Source organism: Spodoptera frugiperda, chromosome 17, assembly GCF_023101765.2.
Source record: "Spodoptera frugiperda isolate SF20-4 chromosome 17, AGI-APGP_CSIRO_Sfru_2.0, whole genome shotgun sequence".
NCBI lineage: Eukaryota > Metazoa > Arthropoda > Insecta > Lepidoptera > Noctuidae > Spodoptera > Spodoptera frugiperda.
This window is the reverse complement of record NC_064228.1, coordinates 2,156,464-2,178,176: the sequence shown is the minus strand read 5'-3', so window position 1 is coordinate 2,178,176 and position 21,713 is coordinate 2,156,464. Positions and strand designations below refer to the sequence as shown.

Here is a 21,713-nt window from a genome sequence, read left to right as displayed (position 1 = left end):
ACGGAGTAATGTTGTGAGGCAATTCATGCGATATGGCGATAGTCTGCTTGGCATCAATTTTTTCTTCGAGTACCTTCATAATCTGTACTACATTGTCCAATTCTGTTTTAGTTTGATAAAATTGGTTTAACAGAAAATTAATCGCTTGCGCCTGACTGTCCATGCGAGCTACCATGTCAGATCTGAATTCTCTCAGTTCCTTAAGCAAATCGGAATCATTATTAGAAACTGTAGGTGTAAAATTTGCCTTGCTTCCCCGCTGAGCACTGACAAAGCTCATGGGTGTGGTGTAGGTATTAATGTCAGGCTTCAACGTATTCAATCTGATTGGGGTTTCAATATTGCCAACTTTAGGTTTTGAGCAAACGCATTCCGGACAGATCCAGTTCTTCTTAAAAGACTGAGTATACGACCCAAACGTGCCTGTACTTATTTCCAAACACTCCAAGTCATACCTCTTTTTACATTTTTCATTTGAACATTCCATATTATTTGTGTCAGTTAATGCTGCACCGCAAGCCCCGCAATTGTTTGGCATTATTATTGGAATATTTGTTTCCAAGAAAACCAAACAAAATTCCAGGAACTACCTCGCACCTCGCCGAACAGAGCGCACGCAGGAGTGCGACAGGGATGAGTTAATCGCTTCTCGCAACCCGTCTCTTTCTCCCGAGGTGAGGGGGAGGGTACCTCGGCTTATGCGAACGGCGCGAAGTTACGCTTGCTAATTTCAATCACTAAATTAGTTCACGCCACTATAGTACTTGTTGCACTTATTGTCAATACACTTCATAGTCAAAATTGCGTCCATTAATTTACCACTTTTGGGGTAAAATTAAATAAAACAAAAAACACGTCCGCACTGTCCGCGTCCGACGAATACTTGTTAAGTTATGTAGCTGGTGTATTTATTTTCATTTTTATTGTTTTTACCACCACACACTCTGGTGTGTAAAGAGTAAATGGTTAATGCCATTTACTCTTTACTGGCCACGGCCATGCCAGCATCCCATCCCATCCAACTAGGTATCTATAGACAAAAAAATAATAGACAAAAACTAAATTAATTATTATGTTATCGGCTTACTCACGTAACTGTTTGACGAGGAACTCGACTAGTTTCAAGCCATGCTCTAGCGGCTCAAGCCGATAACATAATAATTAAATTGTGTCTTTTTACTCTTCATACATTTGAGGTATTTATCCATTCAAAGTCAAAAGTCAAAGTCAAAGCATTTATTTCAATTAATCCTAAATTAGGCACTTTTGAAACGTCAAATTGAATTGTCCGTCAGTCTGTCTGTCAGTGAAGCTAGGAGCTCGTTCCAAAGTGTTGCTTCGAATAGAGAAGAACGAGCAAGAATCGTTACTCTTTTTAAAAAATGTTTTTTTACAATATCTCTGATACATTATTTTTCAGAATTTCAATTCAAAATAAGGTTTTCTTTCTCAAAACGCTATAAACATTCAGTCTAACAGTTATTTTAAAAACTTACTTAACTACATATTTTTCTATTCCATTCTTTCCATTGTTTCCAGAACGACGAGGAACCCCTACCAGAGGGCGTGACCTCTGCAAATGGCACGCTGATGGTAGCTGACGCGGAGCGGCGTCACTCTGGCCAGTACACCTGCAAGGCGGTGGATGGAGAGCAATCCATTACTGCTAAAATCAGTCTTGATGTTGTTGGTAAGTGAGAACACTACTTAAAAGTATACATACATCAACAGCTTATTAGTGGCCACTGCTGACTAAAAGCCTCTTCTTACACGGAGAAGATTTTGAGCATTAATCACCATGCTTGCTTAATGCGGGTTCGTGATTTACAACTTACTATGAGAAATTATAAGCTAAAATTTCTTCAACAACTTCACCGTTTGTCAGTAGTATCTAAATAATCTTAGTTCTCACATTTTTATTTGTTTTCCGGGTCGGGCAAAGTGTAATCGGGGTGATTTTCCCGTTTTTATATATTTTCAGTAAAAGTGTGGAAAAAACAATTAACGAGACCAACAAAATGACTTAAAACTACAATTTAAAGATCCCAATATGGCTCGAAAATAATCGAGCGTCCCCGAAATAACTAGAAATAACTTAACAAATAACTAAATACCATGTATCTCCCAATTCCAGTGACTCCTCGAGTAGTGGAGCCGTCCCCGGGGCAACAGCTGCACGTGACGGTGGGGCAGACGGCCGTGCTGAACTGCGTGGCCACCGGGGACCCGCCCCCCACCACGCACTGGGACAGGAACCTCGCTATATTGGGGAAACAACGTGAGTTACATTCAGATTCCTTGTGAAAAGATAATAATATATAGTACCAGCTACTCCAATTTTTAGGTATTGTATTTAGCTAACCTCGCGCTTTTCATCCGCTCTGCTCACCCCTTATAGGCCTTAAAGTGATGTTTTATAGTCTATAGCCTTCGTTGATAAACGCACTATCCAACACAAAAATATTATTCAAATCGGACCAGTAGTTTCGGAGATTACCGCGTCCAAAAATACTAACTCTTTAGTTTTATAAATAAGTGTAGATAAAAAAGAAAGAATTAAAGGACGTCTACTATATTAATACTCGCTTTCACTTTCCCTCTCACTTTTACTCACTCACTATCTAATTCTCTCCCTTTAATCACTTATTGAATTGGTTAAAAATATAGACAGGCCAGTTATGAATTTCAAGTGTAATCAATTAATCTGAGAAGCCCTGGCAACTTATTTATATGGAATTGTGATAATAAACACATTTTTTAAAACGAAATCTCAGGACCTAACATTTTAACCAAGTAGTTGTAAACCTGATTGAAAAAGAGTAACCTATGAAGTTTCTTGTTCGTTCTTCTCCATAGGAATCTACACTTTGGATACGTGCAAATATTGCTTCACTAGAGGACTGACCGACAGACATTTTGTTTTCTTTATATTGTAATATTTGCTTTAACGTTCAAAAGTGCCTTCCCGGTCTATTTGAAATGAAATACACTTAAGGTCTATTGACTTAAACATATTTTCTAGAAGATGGCGGAGTGGAGGTAGAAGATGGAGTCAACGCTTCCATAGCAAGGTAACATACACTTACATTCATTCTTATAGGTACTATTTATTTTATAATATATATACAAAAGTTTAATCTTAATTTAAGAACTTGAGGATTGTCTCGTTGGTCGAGTGGACTACGATGGGTAAGGGGTCTCGGGCTTGATTCCTAGGTCGGGCAAAGTATTGCTGACCTTTTTTTCGCAGTTTCGAAAACATTTTCAGCAGTAACACGGAGTCTGGAATTAAAAATGGAGAAATCAGTAGGCTGCGCGACGTCGCCGCGTCTGCGCACGCTGCTCATGATGAAGAGTCCATCTGTGACCCGAAACTAGTAGAGCTTTTCTCCATTAGTTTAGGTGAATAAACCGTGATTTTTAGTTAATTTATTTATTGTTTGTTTCCAGACTGGTGTTAATGAACAACGGTTCGCTGGTGATCCGCAACGTGTCGGCCCCGGACGCGGACCGGTACGGCTGCACGGCCGGCAGCGCCGCCGGACTGGCGCGGAACGAACTGCAGCTCGTTGTGCATCAAGGTATAACATTTATGGAGTATTACTATGTGAAAGAAATGGAAATATTCTTCATGTACTTTTGCTAATATTTTTATCGACTTTCTGTAGTAATAATCCTAGATAATGAATACTACGTTTAAAAATCTGACTCCAATTATCATCTTTATATGAAATTATATAGGTATATTCATGCGTTTGTTACAATCTTATTTATCTTTTAAGTTGAATATATCTTTGGTTTATATTTTTAGGTATTCACTTAACGTGAATTTTCTTTTATAATGAAATCGAAGTACCTAGTCTATAATTTTTTATAATAACTATTGTGAGACAACGGATTAAATTAAAATTCAATCTACTGTAGTAGCAGTAGGCTGCGCGACATCGATGCGTCTGCGCACACTGCTCATGTTGAAGAGTCCCTCTATGACCCGAAACTAGTAGAGCTGTTCTCCATTAATTTAGATTTTTAATTAATTTAGTCTATAAATATTTTTGTGCAGCAAGGAGTTTTGTTCTTTTTTGTAGCATTTTGAAAATTATTTTCAACTCATGGTCACTACTCATGAATTCCCCCCACAGAAGGAGAGCTCCCCCCTCAGGAGTCGAGTGGGGTGGCAGGCAAGGCGGTGGTGGTGTCCATCTCGGTGGCCGGCGCATACATGGTGCTGGTACTGGCGCTCATGGTCTACTGCAGGAGGCGGAGGCTCCGCAGGCGGCAGAGAGGTGAGAGGCACTACATAGTACTTTGTATTTTGGTGAGTATAACCCTCTATTGCATTCCATATAATGTACACAGATGGTATGAAAATGGATGGACCCAGTGAACGGGTCGGGCATATTTAAACACGTGATTGTATTCATGATTACATACAACTTTCCCAAAGAAACTTTTTCTTATTTATCGTAGCTTACTTTTATTTTAAGGATATGAAAATTAAAAATCTATTTAATCGGACCAGTCAGTTCCAGAGATAAGTGTGTTTACAAACCAGAAATAAACAGGGGATTTAACACGTAATGTTCATAATAAGATAACAATAATTAGCGTGGTGGCTGGACAATCGAAGCTGTTAGGCAACGTGATAGCGGTTTCAATTACTGCACAGAACATTTCTACGTATAATCCACGAATTGTTGTTTCGGGTCTAGAAGTGACGTGTACGTGAACTTGTATGTTTGTAAACGCACCCACGACGCAGGAGAAAATCCTAGTGTGGGACAACGTTTATTATATTTCTATAATACTACTTTTATTCAAAAAAACATTTCTTTTTTTCTTTCACTTTTCTCTACTTAAGCCTTTAACTGCCATCAGAAAACTGTTGAAGGCAAATCCTCCACTAAAGTACGTCACCGGTGTCCTACGTGGCAGTTAACGTATGTATATTATATTATACAATGTATATTTCTATTTTAAGGCGAGAAAATGGAGTTAGAGATGACAGAAGGGCGGGAGAAGTTGGTAGAAGATGGGGAAGAAGAGAAACAGAAGGTGAACGGAGCAGCCTTGCAGAACGGCAGACTGTTAGCGCATGATAAGGATAGCGGTATGTTACTGTCTCTCTCTAAACTAGCTGTTTCTTACTTAAACTAATCTGTTAATCTTATCTCTAATCTGTTATCTGGTAATCTTAAATACTTAAACGATTTGAATTAAAAACCGATTTAAGTTTTTTACAAAATATTGTTGACTGTTGATGAAGCGAAAGAGGTGTGTAAGAGAATGGGTTTCCGGGCTTGAAAAGCAGGAGAAGAAACGGGGTGGTTTTTAGTCAGTAAGAGTCTGACCCTCCCTCCCGTCTCGGCAGGAGAAGTAATTAGACGACTTTCCCCCTCAAAAATAAAATAAAAAAGGAATTGGCGTTCCATTGTCTCTGCCTAACCCACATGAAAAACAGGCGTAAGGATCACATATAGATATGGTAAATTATCAAAATCTCAACGTTACGCTAATGTTAGTGACCGAAGGGGTATCAGTTTAGAGGTAACACTTCTACTATCCAATGTATTCTCCTATCTACATAACATTTCAGGTGCAGATAACTCGGAGGTGTCTGGTGTGTCCCGTGCGTCCAAAAAATCTGGTCAGTTCGAACATCTGTCTGTACCACGGAGTCTGCTCACTGAACAGATTACACTGGGTAAGTTTATAAACCAATATAATACTTATTTTTCGTATCGTCACGCCTTTTATCTGCGAAGGGGTAGGGGGAGATGCACATTACGGCACGTAATGCCACTGTACAATGTACACCCACTCTTCACCTTTTAATGATAGTGTATAAGTCCCATGTAACAGGGGGTAAAAACTGTTATCCACTTTTCACCATTTGTGTTATAAGTCCCATGTAATAGAGGGTGAGCCTATTGCTATATACTGAGCACAATTCCAGACTCCGTGTTACTACTGAGAAATTTTCGAAAAACGGAAAAAAGCTCAGTAATACTTTACCCGACCCGGAAATCGAACCCGACACCGGTGCAAAGTATACCTCTGCCTATCCTTTTGGGAATAAAGGACGTGACGTTGCGTTGCGTATTATTCATTTAAATATTTAGAAATTCACAAGGATTTGTTTTTAAACCAATGCACATAACTTATAAATATTAAAGTTTATTTACCTGTAGTATATTTACATATTTTCGCCACTTTCTAGTTGTATGTAATGCATGTTGTGAAACTTTTTTTTTTTGAGACATGCCGGTAATCGAGCAGACGTATTACCTGATGGTAAGCAATCGCCGCCGCCCATGGACACTTGAAACACCAGAGGCTTTACAAGTGCGTTACCGGCTTTTTGGGAGTTAGGAATTTAAGGGTTGTTGTTCGGGAATCGGGGATTGGGAAGGGGGATAATTTTGCCCCCGGTAACCTCACTCACACAACGAAACACAACGCAAGCGTTGTTTCACGTCGGTTTTCTGTGAGGCCGTGGTATCACTCCGGTCGAGCCGGCCCGTTCGTGCCGAAGCATGGCTCTCCCACACTTTATTATTGACTTCAGAACCTGATACTCTATACTAAATTATGTACTTAGAAAAATAAGGTGAGTTTCCTACCAATAAATAAATTAAAACTTGCAGGTCGTGGTGAGTTCGGCGAGGTAATGCTAGCCAAGATAGACATGTGCCAGCTGAACAAGTTGCGGAACAAGGAGGGCCTGGACGCGGACGGCGAGCCCAAGCTGCGGCCTGTACTCGTCAAGGCACTCACTGCTAAAGACGAGGTAGGCAGAGGTCGTAGTTAAATGGTGGAGTGGACTTTATCATCGATTTTAAATAATAGATCGATTCTGATCATCGATTTTGAATAGAAAATAAACATTTATTTTCACATTAAATTTTCGAAAATTGGAAGAAAGGAATTTACTTAAATAAATGATAAATGATATTTATTTCTGTAAATAGATTATAAAATAACACTTTTACACGTCAATATTTCAAATAGCTAGATGAGGCCGGCATTTCCTATCCGACTACTCTGAGAAGAAATGCCGAAACAAACTCAGAGGTCATAGTCTCTTTTAAAGTCCAGACAAAATCAATTAAAGATGTCGGAGAACCGTGCAAGTTTATTCTGTAGTGGTCTTTTGAGGAAAGAACCACAAAAGTAAAGTTACGTGGACGAAATTGGAGATAGAAGTTAGTTTTTTTAATGAATTTTACGTACGGTAGTTTACTTCTTCTACTTTGACGTACGTAACGATCAAATAACAATTGAAAGATAAAACTTATCTTTCTTTTCTTCTCTTCTAATATTTTTGAATTAATTAAGCTCGCTAAAAATGGATGAAACTCGTGATGATCGAAATGGCTTCTTTAACGAGAAGTGGTTTTATCAAAATATTAAAATACAGATATATTAAGATAAAAATCTTTGCAATTTAAGAATAATAATTATTCATATTCATATATTCATTTGCATTCCATAATGTAAATTATTAATTATTGTATATCTGTCCCCTTTAAAACACTTTTAACTTTAAAAAGCTTTAAACAGAGAGGAGTGGAAGGAGGCCTTTGCCCTGCAGTGGAACGATCATGACTGAAACCTGTAATCTTCTGTCCCTTTAGGTTCAGTTGGCGGAGTTCCGTCGCCAGTTGGAGTTGTTCTCCCGCGTGCGGCACGACAACATGGTGCGGCTGCTGGGGCTCTGCAACGACGCCGACCCGCACTACATGTTACTGGAACATACCGACTGGGTGAGTGCTTGTACTATGTAACATTTATGTATTACTAGCTAACCCGGCGAACTCGTTTCGCTACTAATGATTTTCCCTGTTTTCCTGCGTTTCTCTTGATTTTTTTTTTTTGCTATACACCTCAGACTGAGACCTTTCCAAGGAATGCAAAACCATGGAAATCGGTTCGTGTGTACTGGAGTTACAGCGTCAGGAAAGAAAACCCGACTTATTTTTCTATTATAGATTAGATACGCTAGTTTTCCACTCATAGCATAGTAGATTAACTGGCTAGCGCTGAAAACCATCGCCGTGACTTGAGCCATTCTGCTACGGCTATGGCATTTTAACTGAGTACTGTCCTTTTTTGCGGCCGCCGTGTATATGTTTTTAAATTATTATCTTGTTTGAATTATTCAAGAGTTCTGTAGAATTTAGAGTGTAGAAAACAGAAATCACAACGATATAAGTTTTCACAAAGAGGTTTTTAAATTTAAGCTTTATTTTGTTATAATTATTAAAAAAATCGCTCCTATTGTTCCTTATTCTCCTTGTCAATGACAAGTTTTCTTTCCTTACAGGGAGAACTAAAGAAGTTCCTAATAGCGACTCGTTCCCCGGAGGAGAACGCGGAGTACGTGTCCCGCGTGGGCGCGGCGCACGCCCCTCTGGTGCCGGCCCGGGCCTGCGCCCCGCTGGGGGCCGAGCACCGCGCGCTGCTGGCCGGACAACTCGCCGCCGCACTCGCCAAGTGCGCCGCGCACAGGTTCACGCACCGGTATGTAGCTACCCCCTTCACCCCTTCAAGGCTCCCCCACACAGGCGCGTTACTACAGGGGCTTTGGCGCATTCAATAAACTACGGATCGTTAAATTTGCTTACGAGCCGTAGAATTTTGACATAAGCTCCATACAAAATGTGTCAAAATTCTACGGCTCGTAAGCAAATTTAACGATCCGTAGTTTACGCCGTTAGTCTGCTATTACAATAGGCTAGTTTCCTACTAGTCAAATTCAATACTTTTTTCGAAACGTCAAAAACGATATTTTCTATGAACTTTGTATGAAATAGTGCGTTATGACGTCATAAGTTTTTGACGTCAAATAGCAGACTTATTTCTAGAAATTTAGCTAGAAAAAATCGAAAATTTAATAGTTCATCAAATTTATGAATGAGAGTGTGATTATTTTTTAATATTTTATTGTATTGAAAACTTGTAATAATTTATTTTTGACCGGGGATAGTACCCAATTGTAATAGCAGACTAAGGCCCCTGGTCGATATTTCTTGCGAGAGAACGAGCGATCGTGGGTGTGTGCGTTTGCGTCCTGATACAAAACATTTTAAAACTCAACGGAATATCGCAGGACGGAGAACCGCAACGTCCTACTTCTTGCGGCGTTATTATCGCAGCAGTGTGTAACTACATGACCGTCCTAATACAAAATGTACTGAAAACAGATATCGCAGTAACGCATGCGATATTATCGACCGATAATAACGCGCCTGTGTCTTGTTGTAAGTGGTGTTAAAGTTGTAATTGGGAGTACATATTTGACAAAGAAAAGCAACAGCGAATTTTGTACTCCAATCTTGAACCTACCTGCCGATCGTGAATATTGTAGGAAAGCCTCTTTATATTTAAATGTAGCAATAAACTGCACATTATGACTGCACGGTTGGCGGGGTAACTAGGTGACCGGCTGCCGCGCAATGTGTAGCTGGTTCGATTCACAAATTATTAGTTTCTGGTTTGGATGTCATGTGTATGTGAACTTGTATGTTTATAAACGCACCCACGATACAGGAGAAAATCCTAGTGCGCATCTTTAAAAAAAAGATCTCTATCGAGTTGTTAATGTTAATTCTGTTAATGTTTATCTGTTCAACGCATTACCGGACGACATTAAAGAGTGTGATAACGTAATTATGTTTAAAAATAGGCTAAAGAAACATTTAAGTACATTATAACTGCTGATACTCTGGAGGAAATTTGTATTGTTACTGTATTTATGTTTTGTTACTTTGTATCTCATTATAAGCGGACTGTATGTTCTTATGAGAAATAAATTTCTTTAAACCGAAACCGAATTCTGCTATATTTCTTGCAAATTGATTTTGTTGATTTCAAAACCTGTTATTTAAGAATTTATTCGAATCCTCATACTTCTTTAAGTACGTTTAAAACATAAACTTTTACTTCTCCTCGAAGTTAACTGATCACTATTATTTATTTCCACAGCGACATAGCGGCCCGGAACTGCGTGATAACGTCGAAGCTGCAGCTGAAGCTGTCGTACCCGGCGCTCACCCGCGGCCCCGACTCGCACGAGTACTTCAAGCTGCACGAACAGGTAACTATACGTTACATTTTAGGGAACAAAGAGTCTGATCCGGAGCTGCAGACTACCTAGCGGGTTTACCGGGGCTCCGGCTCGACAAGCAGGAGAAGGAACGGGGTGGTTTTTAGTCAGTAAGACTCTGACACTCCCTCTTGCCTTGCCCAAGGCGGGAGAAGTCATTGGATTATTTTCCCCCACTCAAAAAAAGGGTGTTACCACACCAATCGATCGGTATCCGATCGATGCCATCTATCGACATTGGTTGTCGTTTGTTTATTGTTGTGGCAGCTTTAATTGATCGGATACCGGTCGACTAACCGATCGATCGATTGCCGGTCGATAGCATTGGTCTAATACAAATTATCGATCGACGTCGACCAATCCATTCTAACAGCGATCGATGACATCTATCGACGATCGTTCGATTCCTGTAGCAACACCTTTAAAGGGAACTTTCATCGCTTTACAATTGAAATTATTTTTTTCTAATGGCATTTTCCTCACTTAAAGTCGGCTATGAATTTTAACCAGTGTAAGCTTTGTCGAACTTCTACTACCTTCTCACCACAACCCTCTCAAGGATGAAATTCACTCTTGGAAAAGGATTGGCCACAGAAAGCTCTACGAAGAGACCAGTAGAAGGAGGGTACGAAGACCTTTACTGTAATAGGATAATGGCTAGTTCTACTAATATTATAATAAATGTTCCGTATTCCAGGTGATCCCCCTCCGCTGGCTGCCCCCCGAGGCGGTGTTGGAGGGGGACTACTCCACCAAGTCCGACGTCTACATGTTCGCCGTCACCGTCTGGGAGGTAACGAATTACGTAGCTCGTGTTTATTTCGTGTACCAGTAAAATATTATAAAGATTTTCGATATTGGACAATTCTTGGGTACATTATGTGTTCCCGATACACCAATTTCTTGCAATTTCGTTAAAATTAAGAAACTTGATATATATTTTGCTTAAATATGTAATGAATTATTACCTAATTAGTACCTAATTAGTGCTGACTGCCTCGTTGGTCGAGTGGTCACAACTCACAAGGGCGACTGCCGGACAAGGGGTTTCAGGTTCGATCCCGGGTCGCACAAAGTATTCGTGGGCTTTTTTATTGCTTATAAAAATCGAAAATTTCTCAATAGTAGCACAGAGTCGTGGTATAACTCTGGTTGGCGCAGTCGTGCCGAAGCAATAGGCTCTTCCACACTTATTACACGGGACTTGATATATTTTGCTTACAATATGTGAGAATTAAACACACTATTTTACGTGCCGCTAGCTGATTGGGCAAACTTCGTGATTTTAAATTTTAAATAAAATGAAAATTAATCTTTTAAAAATATTTTTTTCTGACCATTTAAACATTCTATAGTGTCCCACAAATAATTAAAGGCCAAAATTTGCTAAATCGGACCAGCCGTTCTCGAATTTTAGCGAGACTAACGAACAGGAATTGATTTTTATATATATAATATATAATATATGTTCTATTACAGATCTATACCAAAGGAGAGTTGCCATTCGCGAAATTGAACGACAACTCTGTGTTGGAGCGAGTGAAGGCGGGCACTCTCGACTGGATGATCCCGGACTCAATGCCCGAGCCAATGGCGGCGCTACTTGTAAGTGAAGTCGAAATATTTTATAACTTTTTAATGTTTAGTTTACGCGTATTTTATTATATGTTCTTGTTGGCTCTTGCAGACGATGAGTACTTAAGAATAGGCTAGTTTCTTACTAGTCAAACTAAATACTTTTTTGGAAATGTCTAAAACGTTATGAATTCTGTATGAAATAGTGTGTTATAATGCAGATTTTTACGTCAAATGCCAGACTTAACTAGAAAATTTGAAAAGAAAATAGAAAATAGACTGCACGGTTGGTGCGGTGGCTGGGCAACTGGCTGCCGCGCAACGGGTAGCGGGTTCGATTCCCGCACGGAGCAACTCTTTGTGTGATCCACAAATTGTTGTTTCGGGTCTGGGTGTCATGTGCATGTGAACTTGTATGTTTGTAAACGCACCCACGACACAGGAGAAAATCCTAGTGTGGGGCAACGTTTTTTAAAAGCTGCCATTGCGAAAATTAAGTAGATTATAAAATTAATATAAATGAAATAATGAATGAAAATGTGATTATTTTTGAATATTTTATTATATTGAAAAGTCGAAATAGATACTATTTGACTCAGGAAACTACCAAATGTGTTTATGCGGATACCGTACGTTTGACGGCAGCCGGTTGCGGGTTAGATTCCCAAATATTTGTATACTTACCCAAGACGCTACAGGGAATTCTAATGTGGGACTTAAATATCTGCTTCCCTTAATCCCCAGAAACGTTGTTGGAGTAAATCCCCATCAGACCGGCCGCAGTTCACAGAGATATACGAACAGATCACAGCCATACTGCAAGACATCACATCGGAAAACACATCGCAGAAGTCACAGGACAAGGCTGAAGAATAGACTTTAGCTCTATTTGAATAAGGTTTAATTTACTTTGACAGTTTCATGTGATTAAGGTTTAGTTTTCTTTAGCTCACATCACAAAAGTCTTGGAATAAAGTTGAGAGGGAGATACAAGCATTTAAGACTAATGGTAATAGTTTATACCATTTGTGACTTTATTTAGGGCCATCCATTAATTACGTCACACGTTAAAGGGGGGAAGGGTGATCGACGAAGTGTGATTTTATGTGACAAGGGGGGAGGGGTCTTAAATTTCGTGACGTCACATTTCAATTATTATAATCTAACTGTTAAAACACGAACTTGAAACTATTATCATAAAACTCAAAAAAAACACTAGATGTTAAATAATAAAATGTGACGTCACATTTAGGGGGAGGTCCCACGAATGTGACCAATTGTGACAAAGACGGGGAAGGGGGTCAAAAAGCATGAAATTCGTGTGATGTAATTTATTGATGGCCTCTTTCTGCAATCCTAAGGTTTAATTTCCATTGTCGTTAAAGCATTAAGTATTTTAATTAGAAAATTAAGTTAGCAGGACTAACTAGACATCACAAACTAAACCAATGACGATTTAAAAATATTCTCACATATATCTCTTGACATGACAAAGCTTTTCTTAAGTGTTATAGAAAAATGAACCAAGACTGTAATGTATTAAGGTACATTTTAACTTGCATACCTTATTTTCAACTAAATAGTACTTTAAAAACAATGCCATAGACTTCAATTTCGACTATTTAAAGATAAGGTCTAATATTTGGGACATTGCAATGAAAAAAGTAAAACACATTTAAATATAAGTCTTATTTTGATAATGATAAAGGTTATTTTAGAATGCTTTTCTTCTTAAGCAGTGTAAAATAAGTTTTATAGGATTATCAATCTTATGCCACATAAGTTAAGGTATTAATTTAATTGTCTAGTGTAAGTATGTAGCCATTTCGATGCATTTATTAATATTTCGCCTTTAAGTTAGATTTAGTTTTAGGTTTTAAGTAGATTTTAGTTTTATTTTTATATGTATAATGTGATATTACTATTTGTTTTTCTTTTGGTATTTAAAACATTTTGAAAAATTAATATAAGAGCGAGCTGGTCTCGGTATCTCTTCAAATATTTTCAAACGATCAAATATCAAGTAAAGCTATTTTCGGTTTTTCAAAAATTTCTCAGTAGTAGCACGGAGTCTGGAATTGTGCCCAGTATATGACAATATGCTCACTCCCTATTACATGGGACTTATAACACAAATGGTGAAAAGTGAGTGTACATTATATAGCGGCATTCACCTCTGGGAATAACAGACGTGTCGTTGCAAAAAAAAAATCTAAAACATCACATTATACATATATAAAAATATAGTATATAAGGTATGTCTATATGAAAAACGGAAGCTAAACGATACTGCCATTTGTACATAGAAGTAGGAATTAAGACTGAAATGTATAGATAGTGTAGCCATTCTAGATATATAAGTCTTATTATATAGTATATAATATGTATCTATAACTTGTGTATATATAATGTGCTATTTTGTTAGCTAAAGATTAAAGTCTTATAGTTATATTATTACCTATCTTAACACCTGTGTACGCGCTGTATTAATGGGTTGGGGACAGATTACTAAAAGAAAGTATGCATGATTTTTTTTGTGTGTATATTTTATAACTTTTGTTAGACATACTAAATTAATTGTTATGTTTTTCAGCTCACTCACGTGATTATTTGACGAGGAACTCGACTGGTTACTACTGGTAGTAGTACAGTAGCAGCGACAATCGCCGCATCGTATGTCGCGGAATGCTGCTCATGAATATGAGCCTCTAGCATGGCTTGAAACTAGTCGAGTTCCTCGTCAAACAGTTACGTGATTAAGCCGATAACATAATAATTAATTTATTTTTGTTTTGTTAGTAACACCACGAGTGGTAATTTTATACACAACTTTTCTTACATACATATTATTAAAATATTTTTACTCATAAAATAGCATATTATGTACTAATCGTCCTATACTAATATAATTCGTCCGGGTTGAATCGAAATTTCTAGATCGTAAGGTATTTTAAACCATTTTTAATACTATTATTATGAAATAATATCGTAATTTATGAAATTTTGTGGTTTCTTGACAGTTTAAACTCAATGCACTTGTAATTCCTCTTGTGTAGCGAGCTCTGCATAACTTTTGTAACAAGCAAATACTTTCAGTTTATTATTTTATTTTATTTTTATACGTTGCCCCACACTAGGATTTTCTCTTGTGTCGTGGGTGCCTTTACAAACATATACATTCACATACACGTGACACCCAGACCTGAAACAACAATTTGTAGATTGCATAAAGATTTACTCCGTGCTGCAATCGAATCCTACACGTTGCAAGGTAATTGATTGCCCAGCCACCGCGTCAACCAAAAATAATTACTGATTTTTGTAAAAGTATTGTATGGGATTTCGAAAAAAAAAACGTTTTAACTATGTATTTGTTTCTATGTATAATATATACTATATTTAATTTATATACAACTCATTCTCTTGTCCTCTATAATAATTAATCTTGTATTTGTACATTCTAAAAAAAAGGTGACCAGAAATTGCATTTATAGGTTTAAGTTATATTTTAAGTTAAGTTAAATCTCAGGTAAAGTAAACAATCTCATGTTTTTTATTTCAATACGTCAATATAAGACTGTTCTTTTTATATTTTAAGTCTTTTTTTCTAAGTATTTTTAAGAAGTAATAGTCATTGTGTTTTTTGGCAACTTTTTTGAGAATGCTTATCGCGTCTTTTTATTATTATTTTAGACCAGAGTTCATAAATAAAATTGTTTAAAAAGTGCAGTAAAATAACGAAATTATTGAGTATTTTAAATTTCAAAGTTCTCTAGTATTTATGTATAAATTACTTGCCAATTTGTGTTTAAATAATTTTTAGAGCCAATTTCGTCTCTGTCGATTAATTCAAAAAAATTGCCAAGTGTAAAAATTTGTAAGAAAATAAAAAAAAATATTATCTTACAAATTAAAAGGTAAGGCGTAGGAATTACTAATTTTGTCATTTTGATCTATGTTTAGAAGTAAGGTCTTTTACTTACGTTCTTGTTGCTGGGTGTCAGATACCCGAAGATACGAGTATGTTATCATAATATACGTTAACTTTCACACGTAATGTTACGTTCTAAGATACATTTGCAGCTGGGTATGTGACACCCAGACGGGAGCGTGTGTAAAGTAACTAATTGATAAGTTTAGTCGGTGTAGCTTTTTATATAATCTTTAGTTGTTAATGTAACAGTTGAAAACTGTAGTAATTTGTAAGCTTAGTGCCAGATGTAGGTTATTGTAATTTTTATACCTGTATCGATTTTTTTTAGATCTCTTTAATGTAATATTTTTCTTTTTAAACTTAGTGTTAGATTTAAGTGATACTTATTTTATTATTCTGTACCCCATTTTTGAAAACTTATTTAACTGTCTTACCGCCGTACTCAGAGTCATTTGCTGCCAATTTCAATAACCGATCTTAATTCAAAATCTTTGGATCGATCTTCATTTTTGACAGAAACTCTATAGAACATCAAAAAGTAAAAAAAAATAGATCTCTATAGAACATTTAAGTAATGGTTACTTAACCCAGTCATTAGCAATTGTTTTCGGAACAAAATCGTTACTAAGGAATAGTTTAAGTAATCATTAAATGTTTCTGAGTACGGCAGGAAGTTTTAACACGTTTGTCCCGAAATCAACTTTCTTGTTGTTAATTTGACACTGTAAAAAGTAAATTCGGAAGAAAATTTTTGCCTATTTTAAATTAGGTACTATTTATTTTTCAAAATTTAATGTCTGTATAAATAAGAAAGGCCTATTCGCTATGTGTTTTGTATTTCGTCAATTTGTGTATTGCAAAAATGTATTTATTATATTTAAAGTAAATATGTACTAGCAAAATTACATAATACTTCCATCTTAGGACTTCCTCTGAAAATATTTTGCATACAATATTTTGAATATTACAAAAAATAAGCGATAAGTTGTAAAATTATGTTTTTTATAGCAATATGTATGGATGTGTGTGTAAAGTAATCAAAACGAGAAGAAATGAGGTTGTTTGATACGAGTTGACCAATCAGAGCGCTAAACGCGGTCTCGTTTCGATTACTTTAAACGTAAAGCATGCAAGCAAAAAAAATGGAGAAAAAAATTTAAACTTTACTATTTTTATTTATATTTACCTAACGATAGTAATAAACATTCTTACGCCGTATTTTCAGTGCGAAAACTGATTTGCAACTTTGTCTCTTACGAATCAAAGTTCCATTTTGTATGACATTTTAATTTTCACCGTGTTATCAGTGAAGTTTATGTGAAGCATTAGTTAGTGTTATGGAGGTTAGAGGTAAACGCACTCTCTTATATAAATGTAGCTAGACTGGGTTTAATTCCCGGTTAGGATAAAAGCAAATACAAAAATGTTTATACTATCTCAGTAGTAGCACGGAGTCTGGAAATGTGTCCAGTATATGGCAATAGGCTCATCCCCTATTACATGGGACTTATAACACAAATGGTGAAAAGTGGGTGTACATTTGTACAGGGGCATTACGTGCCGTAATGTGCACCTCTGCCTACCCCTTCGGGGATAAAAGGCGTGACGTTGACGGCTACATTTTATAGCACAGGAACGTGAGTTATAAGTGCGTTACTAGTTGGCTATGAGTGCGTTTACCTCTTATCTTCTTAATTTAGTGTGCGATGTGCGATAGTCATAATTATTCATGTAGTTAAAATATTTCTAGTACTTTGTGATATTGGTCGACATTTTTTATTCTTTTTTTATACAAATCTAGCTTTATTACTGTGTATTTTTACTAAGATATTATTTAAAGGAAACGTCTTGTGGAATCGATAAACATATCGATTATCGATCGTTGTATCGATTATATTTATCGATATCGATAAAACTCTTGTCTAATGTAATTTGTAAATGAAAGAAAATTTTGCATTTTGCGATTTTTAATAAACGTAATTATGATAATTTGTCGTTGTTTTTGTTCAATCGAACCCCGGAGAAGTCGAGCTGAATGGCTGACTTTACAGGTCATTTTTGGCAGTATTATTTTTGTATCGTAAGTATTATACACCTCTAAATCGGCTTTACCCACTACCATGATATAAGATTACTCCTATTTTATTATTTAGTTCTAAATTCTGCCAGCGGTTTCACCCGCGTTCCCGTAGAGTAAGAAGTCTCTGAATCCTATTACCCAAATCAGCTAATACCCAGTCTGTATACCAAATTTCATCAACATCCGTTCAATCCAAACAAACTTTCACATTTATAACATTAGTGTGATTTTAAGATCTTCAGCACTCACGTACTTAAGATCACCCAAAAAGAGCAACACCAGGTTGTACCTGGTGGTAAGCGATGTCTTATAAAACGTCTGACGGGCACCCAACCAAACGCATGTAACAAGACGATAGCGCGATCTATCTCGATCCTATCGCCATCTATCGAGCTTGCAAACAACTCTATACAGTCTTAGATATTTTATTTTATATTATGTCGAAGTAAATGTTAATTTGGAATTGCGGAATTTTTCAGTATTAAAGTACATATAGTAGCAGTTAGCTAAAAAAACATGTTACTATTAAAGCGGCATTTGGGATACAAAAAGGTCTATGTAATTCTGTAATGTAAAATAACAAGAATTTTTCGAAACACAAAAATAAAATACATAATTATATTAAAAACGCCAAGTTGTAGATCTATAATATTGCCATTTAGCATTTTATAGCACTTCTATACTATTCTTTTTTATGACATAGGACGGCATACGAATAGACCAATCACCACCTGATGACAAACAAGTGGCGCTACCAATGGTCAAAGTCAAAGTCAAAATTATTTATTTCAAATAGACCAGGAAGGCACTTTTGAACGTCAAAGCAAATATAATAATATTAATAACGTCTGCCTGTCGGTCAGTCCTCTAGTGAAGCTATTTGCTCGTTCCAAAGTTTAGATTCCTATGGAGAAGAACGAGCAAGAAACTCCATAGGTTACTCTTTCTCAATCAGATTCACAATACAATTCTTGGTTACATTGTTTCGATTGCTTTAACTATGTGAGAAGAACCCGCAACACCTAAGGAGCTAACCCTTTAATGACCTTTCCGTGTCCCTGTCGCTCATGTCGTATTGCGGGGACAGAGAACACTCATGATTGTTTCGTTCTATTCACAAGTTTGCTCCTCCTTATTTAGTGTAGATATAAATTATTCGATTTGAAACAATTGATTGATAAAATTGATATTTAACTCGACGGTTAAAGGGATAATATTCATCATTATTCTATTATATAAAAATAAGTCGGGTTTTCCTTCCTAACGCTATAACTCCACAGAACGCCCGACCCAATTTCCACGGTTTTGCATTCGTTGGAAAGGTCTCGGACTTCGTGAGGATTTTAGCACAGAAAATTCAGGTATATGCAAGAAAACGGATTATCATTGATAGCCAAACGGAGTTCGCCGGTAATAAGACTTGTTGTTTCACCGAAAATTGCGATAAACCGATTTTTTCTCCTCCCCACTTTCCGAGCCCGGATGGAGTGGAAATTTTTGTTTTCTTCCATTTATAGCTTATTCTCTTCCATTTCCAATAGGTTTTATTCTACTATATTTTTCTTTTGCTTCAGAAGCTATCTACTAGTACTAGTTTGCTAGTTAATAATCATAATCACTATTATAAATTATTTTCAAGTATAATAAGATCTTTAGTACTCACGTACTTTAGATCATGCAAAAAATAGAAACACCAGGATCTTCGATTCCTGATGGTAAGCAATACTTTGTTCTTGGTGTTCGGACGCTACCCAACCAAACGCGTGTAACAAAACGATAGCGCGATCTATCTCGATCCCAACGCCATCTATCGAGCATGCGGACAACTCTGTACAGTCTTTGAAATTTTATGTTAATTTATGTCGAAGTAAATATTAATTTTAGTGTAAATTGATTAGTATATTGCTGTAGTAATTTTTATTTGTTGAATTTATGTGTTTTTCATCTATAATTTGTACTAAATCTTATTCTATTGTTTAGCTGAAAGTTAATACTTATGCCTTATTTTTATGTTATTTTGAGAAAGTTGATCGAAGTTGTAGTCATGTATGTATTTGCATTTTCTGTGAAGCTCTGTACTATAGATTTTTATGGCATAGGACGGCAAACGAATAGACCGATCATCTGATGCAAACAATCGGCGCCACCAATGGACACTCGCGACTTACGACACCTAAGAAGTTACCAAGGCCGTTTTAAGTCCGAATACTCAAACACTACTCAATTTTAAGACGCTCTCAAAACTAGTTCTGTCCCTATCAATTCTTTATAAAATGACAGAGATAGCACGATATTTAAGTACAAGTTAAAATTGAGTAGCATTTCAATATTCGGGCGTTAATGAATTGCTTAATAAGCCTATAGCTTCAAGATCTGAAATCTCTCATATTACAGTATACTTACAGTTATTCGATTTAAATTTTTAATTTTTTAATTTTAATTTTAATTTATTATAAGATCTCAAGCACTCGCGTACTTCAGACCAATCAAAAAATAGCAACACCAGGATCTTCAATTCCTGATGGTAAGCAATGTCTAAGTGAGAGTTCGGACGCGACCCAACCAAACGCGTGTAACGAAACCATAGCGCGATCTATCTCGATCCCAACGCCATCTATCGAGCATGCGGACAACTCTGTACAGTTCGAAAAACAGGGTCTGTAATTTTTTATTTATTTTATATTTGTGTTTTTTTTTAGATTAATGGTTTATTTTAGTATAATTTGATTAGTAGAATGTTTTATATTTTTTTTATATGCTGGTTTTAATACTACTAGAGAAAAAAACACGTACATGTTCTACATCTGTATTTTTTTTGTTTTATTTAAGTTAAACACAGAAATAGCCTTGGAATTCGAACAAAACAATTCTGTGTACTATTATTGTGCGTTGGAGATTTCAAATGTTGTAAAAAATGTGCATTTTTATATTATTGCATTTTTTCAGACGCCATCTACCAACCAAATCAAGAACTAAACAGGCTTCGATATATTTTATTCTTGCTAAAAAGTTTTTTTTTTAATCCTATGATATTTTAAGTTCAATAAGATATTGTAGTAACTATAAAATTTGTTATTTTGTACTGTTTTCTTCTATACTTACGTTTTCGACAAAGTTTTACCTTATGTAAGGTTTTTAAAGTTAATGGAACTGTCTTATACTAGAAGAACAGCTAATATTATATTAAAACCTTAGTATTGTAAAGTAACCCTTGGTCTGATGGAATGCAGATCTACACGAGACACAATGTTTTTTCTATTGTGTCTTATATACAAGCGGTTAATAGTAGTAGACGCAACTCCTAAATATTCTAGATAGGAGGTAAACATTTGCCATACCCGGCCATGACATGCGACTCCATATAACTGAGCAATTTACGAATTAATAATTTAACCCGAGGCCTTTCTCTTGGTAGTCAGCATTCAGATCCACTGTACCAACGAGGGATAACTATTTTATTGTTTATTTGTACATTTCGTATTTATTTAGGTCTACCTATCACATTGTATAGAACTATACAAATAAATAATATTAGTAAACTAAAACTGAATAATTATAATTAACATTGTAATACAAACTGTTCAATAAAATATTTTTTTATATAGAACACAGTGTTTCATTTTGTTAGGAACGAAATTTCAAAGCCATCAAGGTCAAAACTATTATTTTTCCTTATCATATTTATCTATCGCCGATAAGAAACCTCGTTTCAAGCATTAGATTAGTAATGATAAGATTTCACAGTTTTATTAGATCTTCAGTACTCGCGTACTTCAGACCATTCAAAAAATAGCAACACCAGGATCTTCAATTCCTGATGGTAAGCAATCAGCACCATGTAGGAAGGCCAAGGGTACCCAACCAAACACGTGTAACGAAACCATAGCGCGATCTATCTCGATCCCAACGCCATCTATCGAGCATGCGGACAACTGGACTCAGTACTTACTTTTTTTTATTTTAGTTGTTTTTTTTATATTACAAGTTTATTTTAGTGTAATTTGATAAATAAATGA

General features: G+C 36.2%; 1 protein-coding gene and 1 long non-coding RNA gene across 3 annotated transcripts in view; one reads left to right on the top strand and one right to left on the bottom strand.

Moving 5' to 3' along the window:
- LOC118276926 (tyrosine-protein kinase-like otk) overlaps positions 1-12,760 on the top strand; it is a 45,217-nt gene extending 32,457 nt beyond the window's left edge. Inside the window, exons 5-18 of one of the 2 annotated variants that reach the window (XM_050699738.1) lie at positions 1,540-1,690; positions 2,135-2,278; positions 3,026-3,071; positions 3,451-3,581; positions 4,143-4,286; positions 4,982-5,110; positions 5,597-5,704; positions 6,648-6,790; positions 7,638-7,766; positions 8,327-8,523; positions 9,988-10,099; positions 10,806-10,901; positions 11,588-11,713; positions 12,428-12,760. In XM_050699738.1, coding sequence (XP_050555695.1) covers positions 1,540-1,690; positions 2,135-2,278; positions 3,026-3,071; positions 3,451-3,581; positions 4,143-4,286; positions 4,982-5,110; positions 5,597-5,704; positions 6,648-6,790; positions 7,638-7,766; positions 8,327-8,523; positions 9,988-10,099; positions 10,806-10,901; positions 11,588-11,713; positions 12,428-12,559 — 1,788 coding nt within the window. In that variant the 3' untranslated portion in view covers positions 12,560-12,760. Of the gene's footprint in view, positions 1-1,539; positions 1,691-2,134; positions 2,279-3,022; positions 3,072-3,450; positions 3,582-4,142; positions 4,287-4,981; positions 5,111-5,596; positions 5,705-6,647; positions 6,791-7,637; positions 7,767-8,326; positions 8,524-9,987; positions 10,100-10,805; positions 10,902-11,587; positions 11,714-12,427 lie in introns of both variants that reach the window. The other variant, XM_050699736.1, reaches the window with a different exon arrangement.
- Positions 1-21,713, bottom strand: part of LOC118268738 (uncharacterized) — a 242,283-nt gene that overhangs the window by 97,289 nt on the left and 123,281 nt on the right. The gene's annotated exons all lie outside the window — the stretch shown is intronic.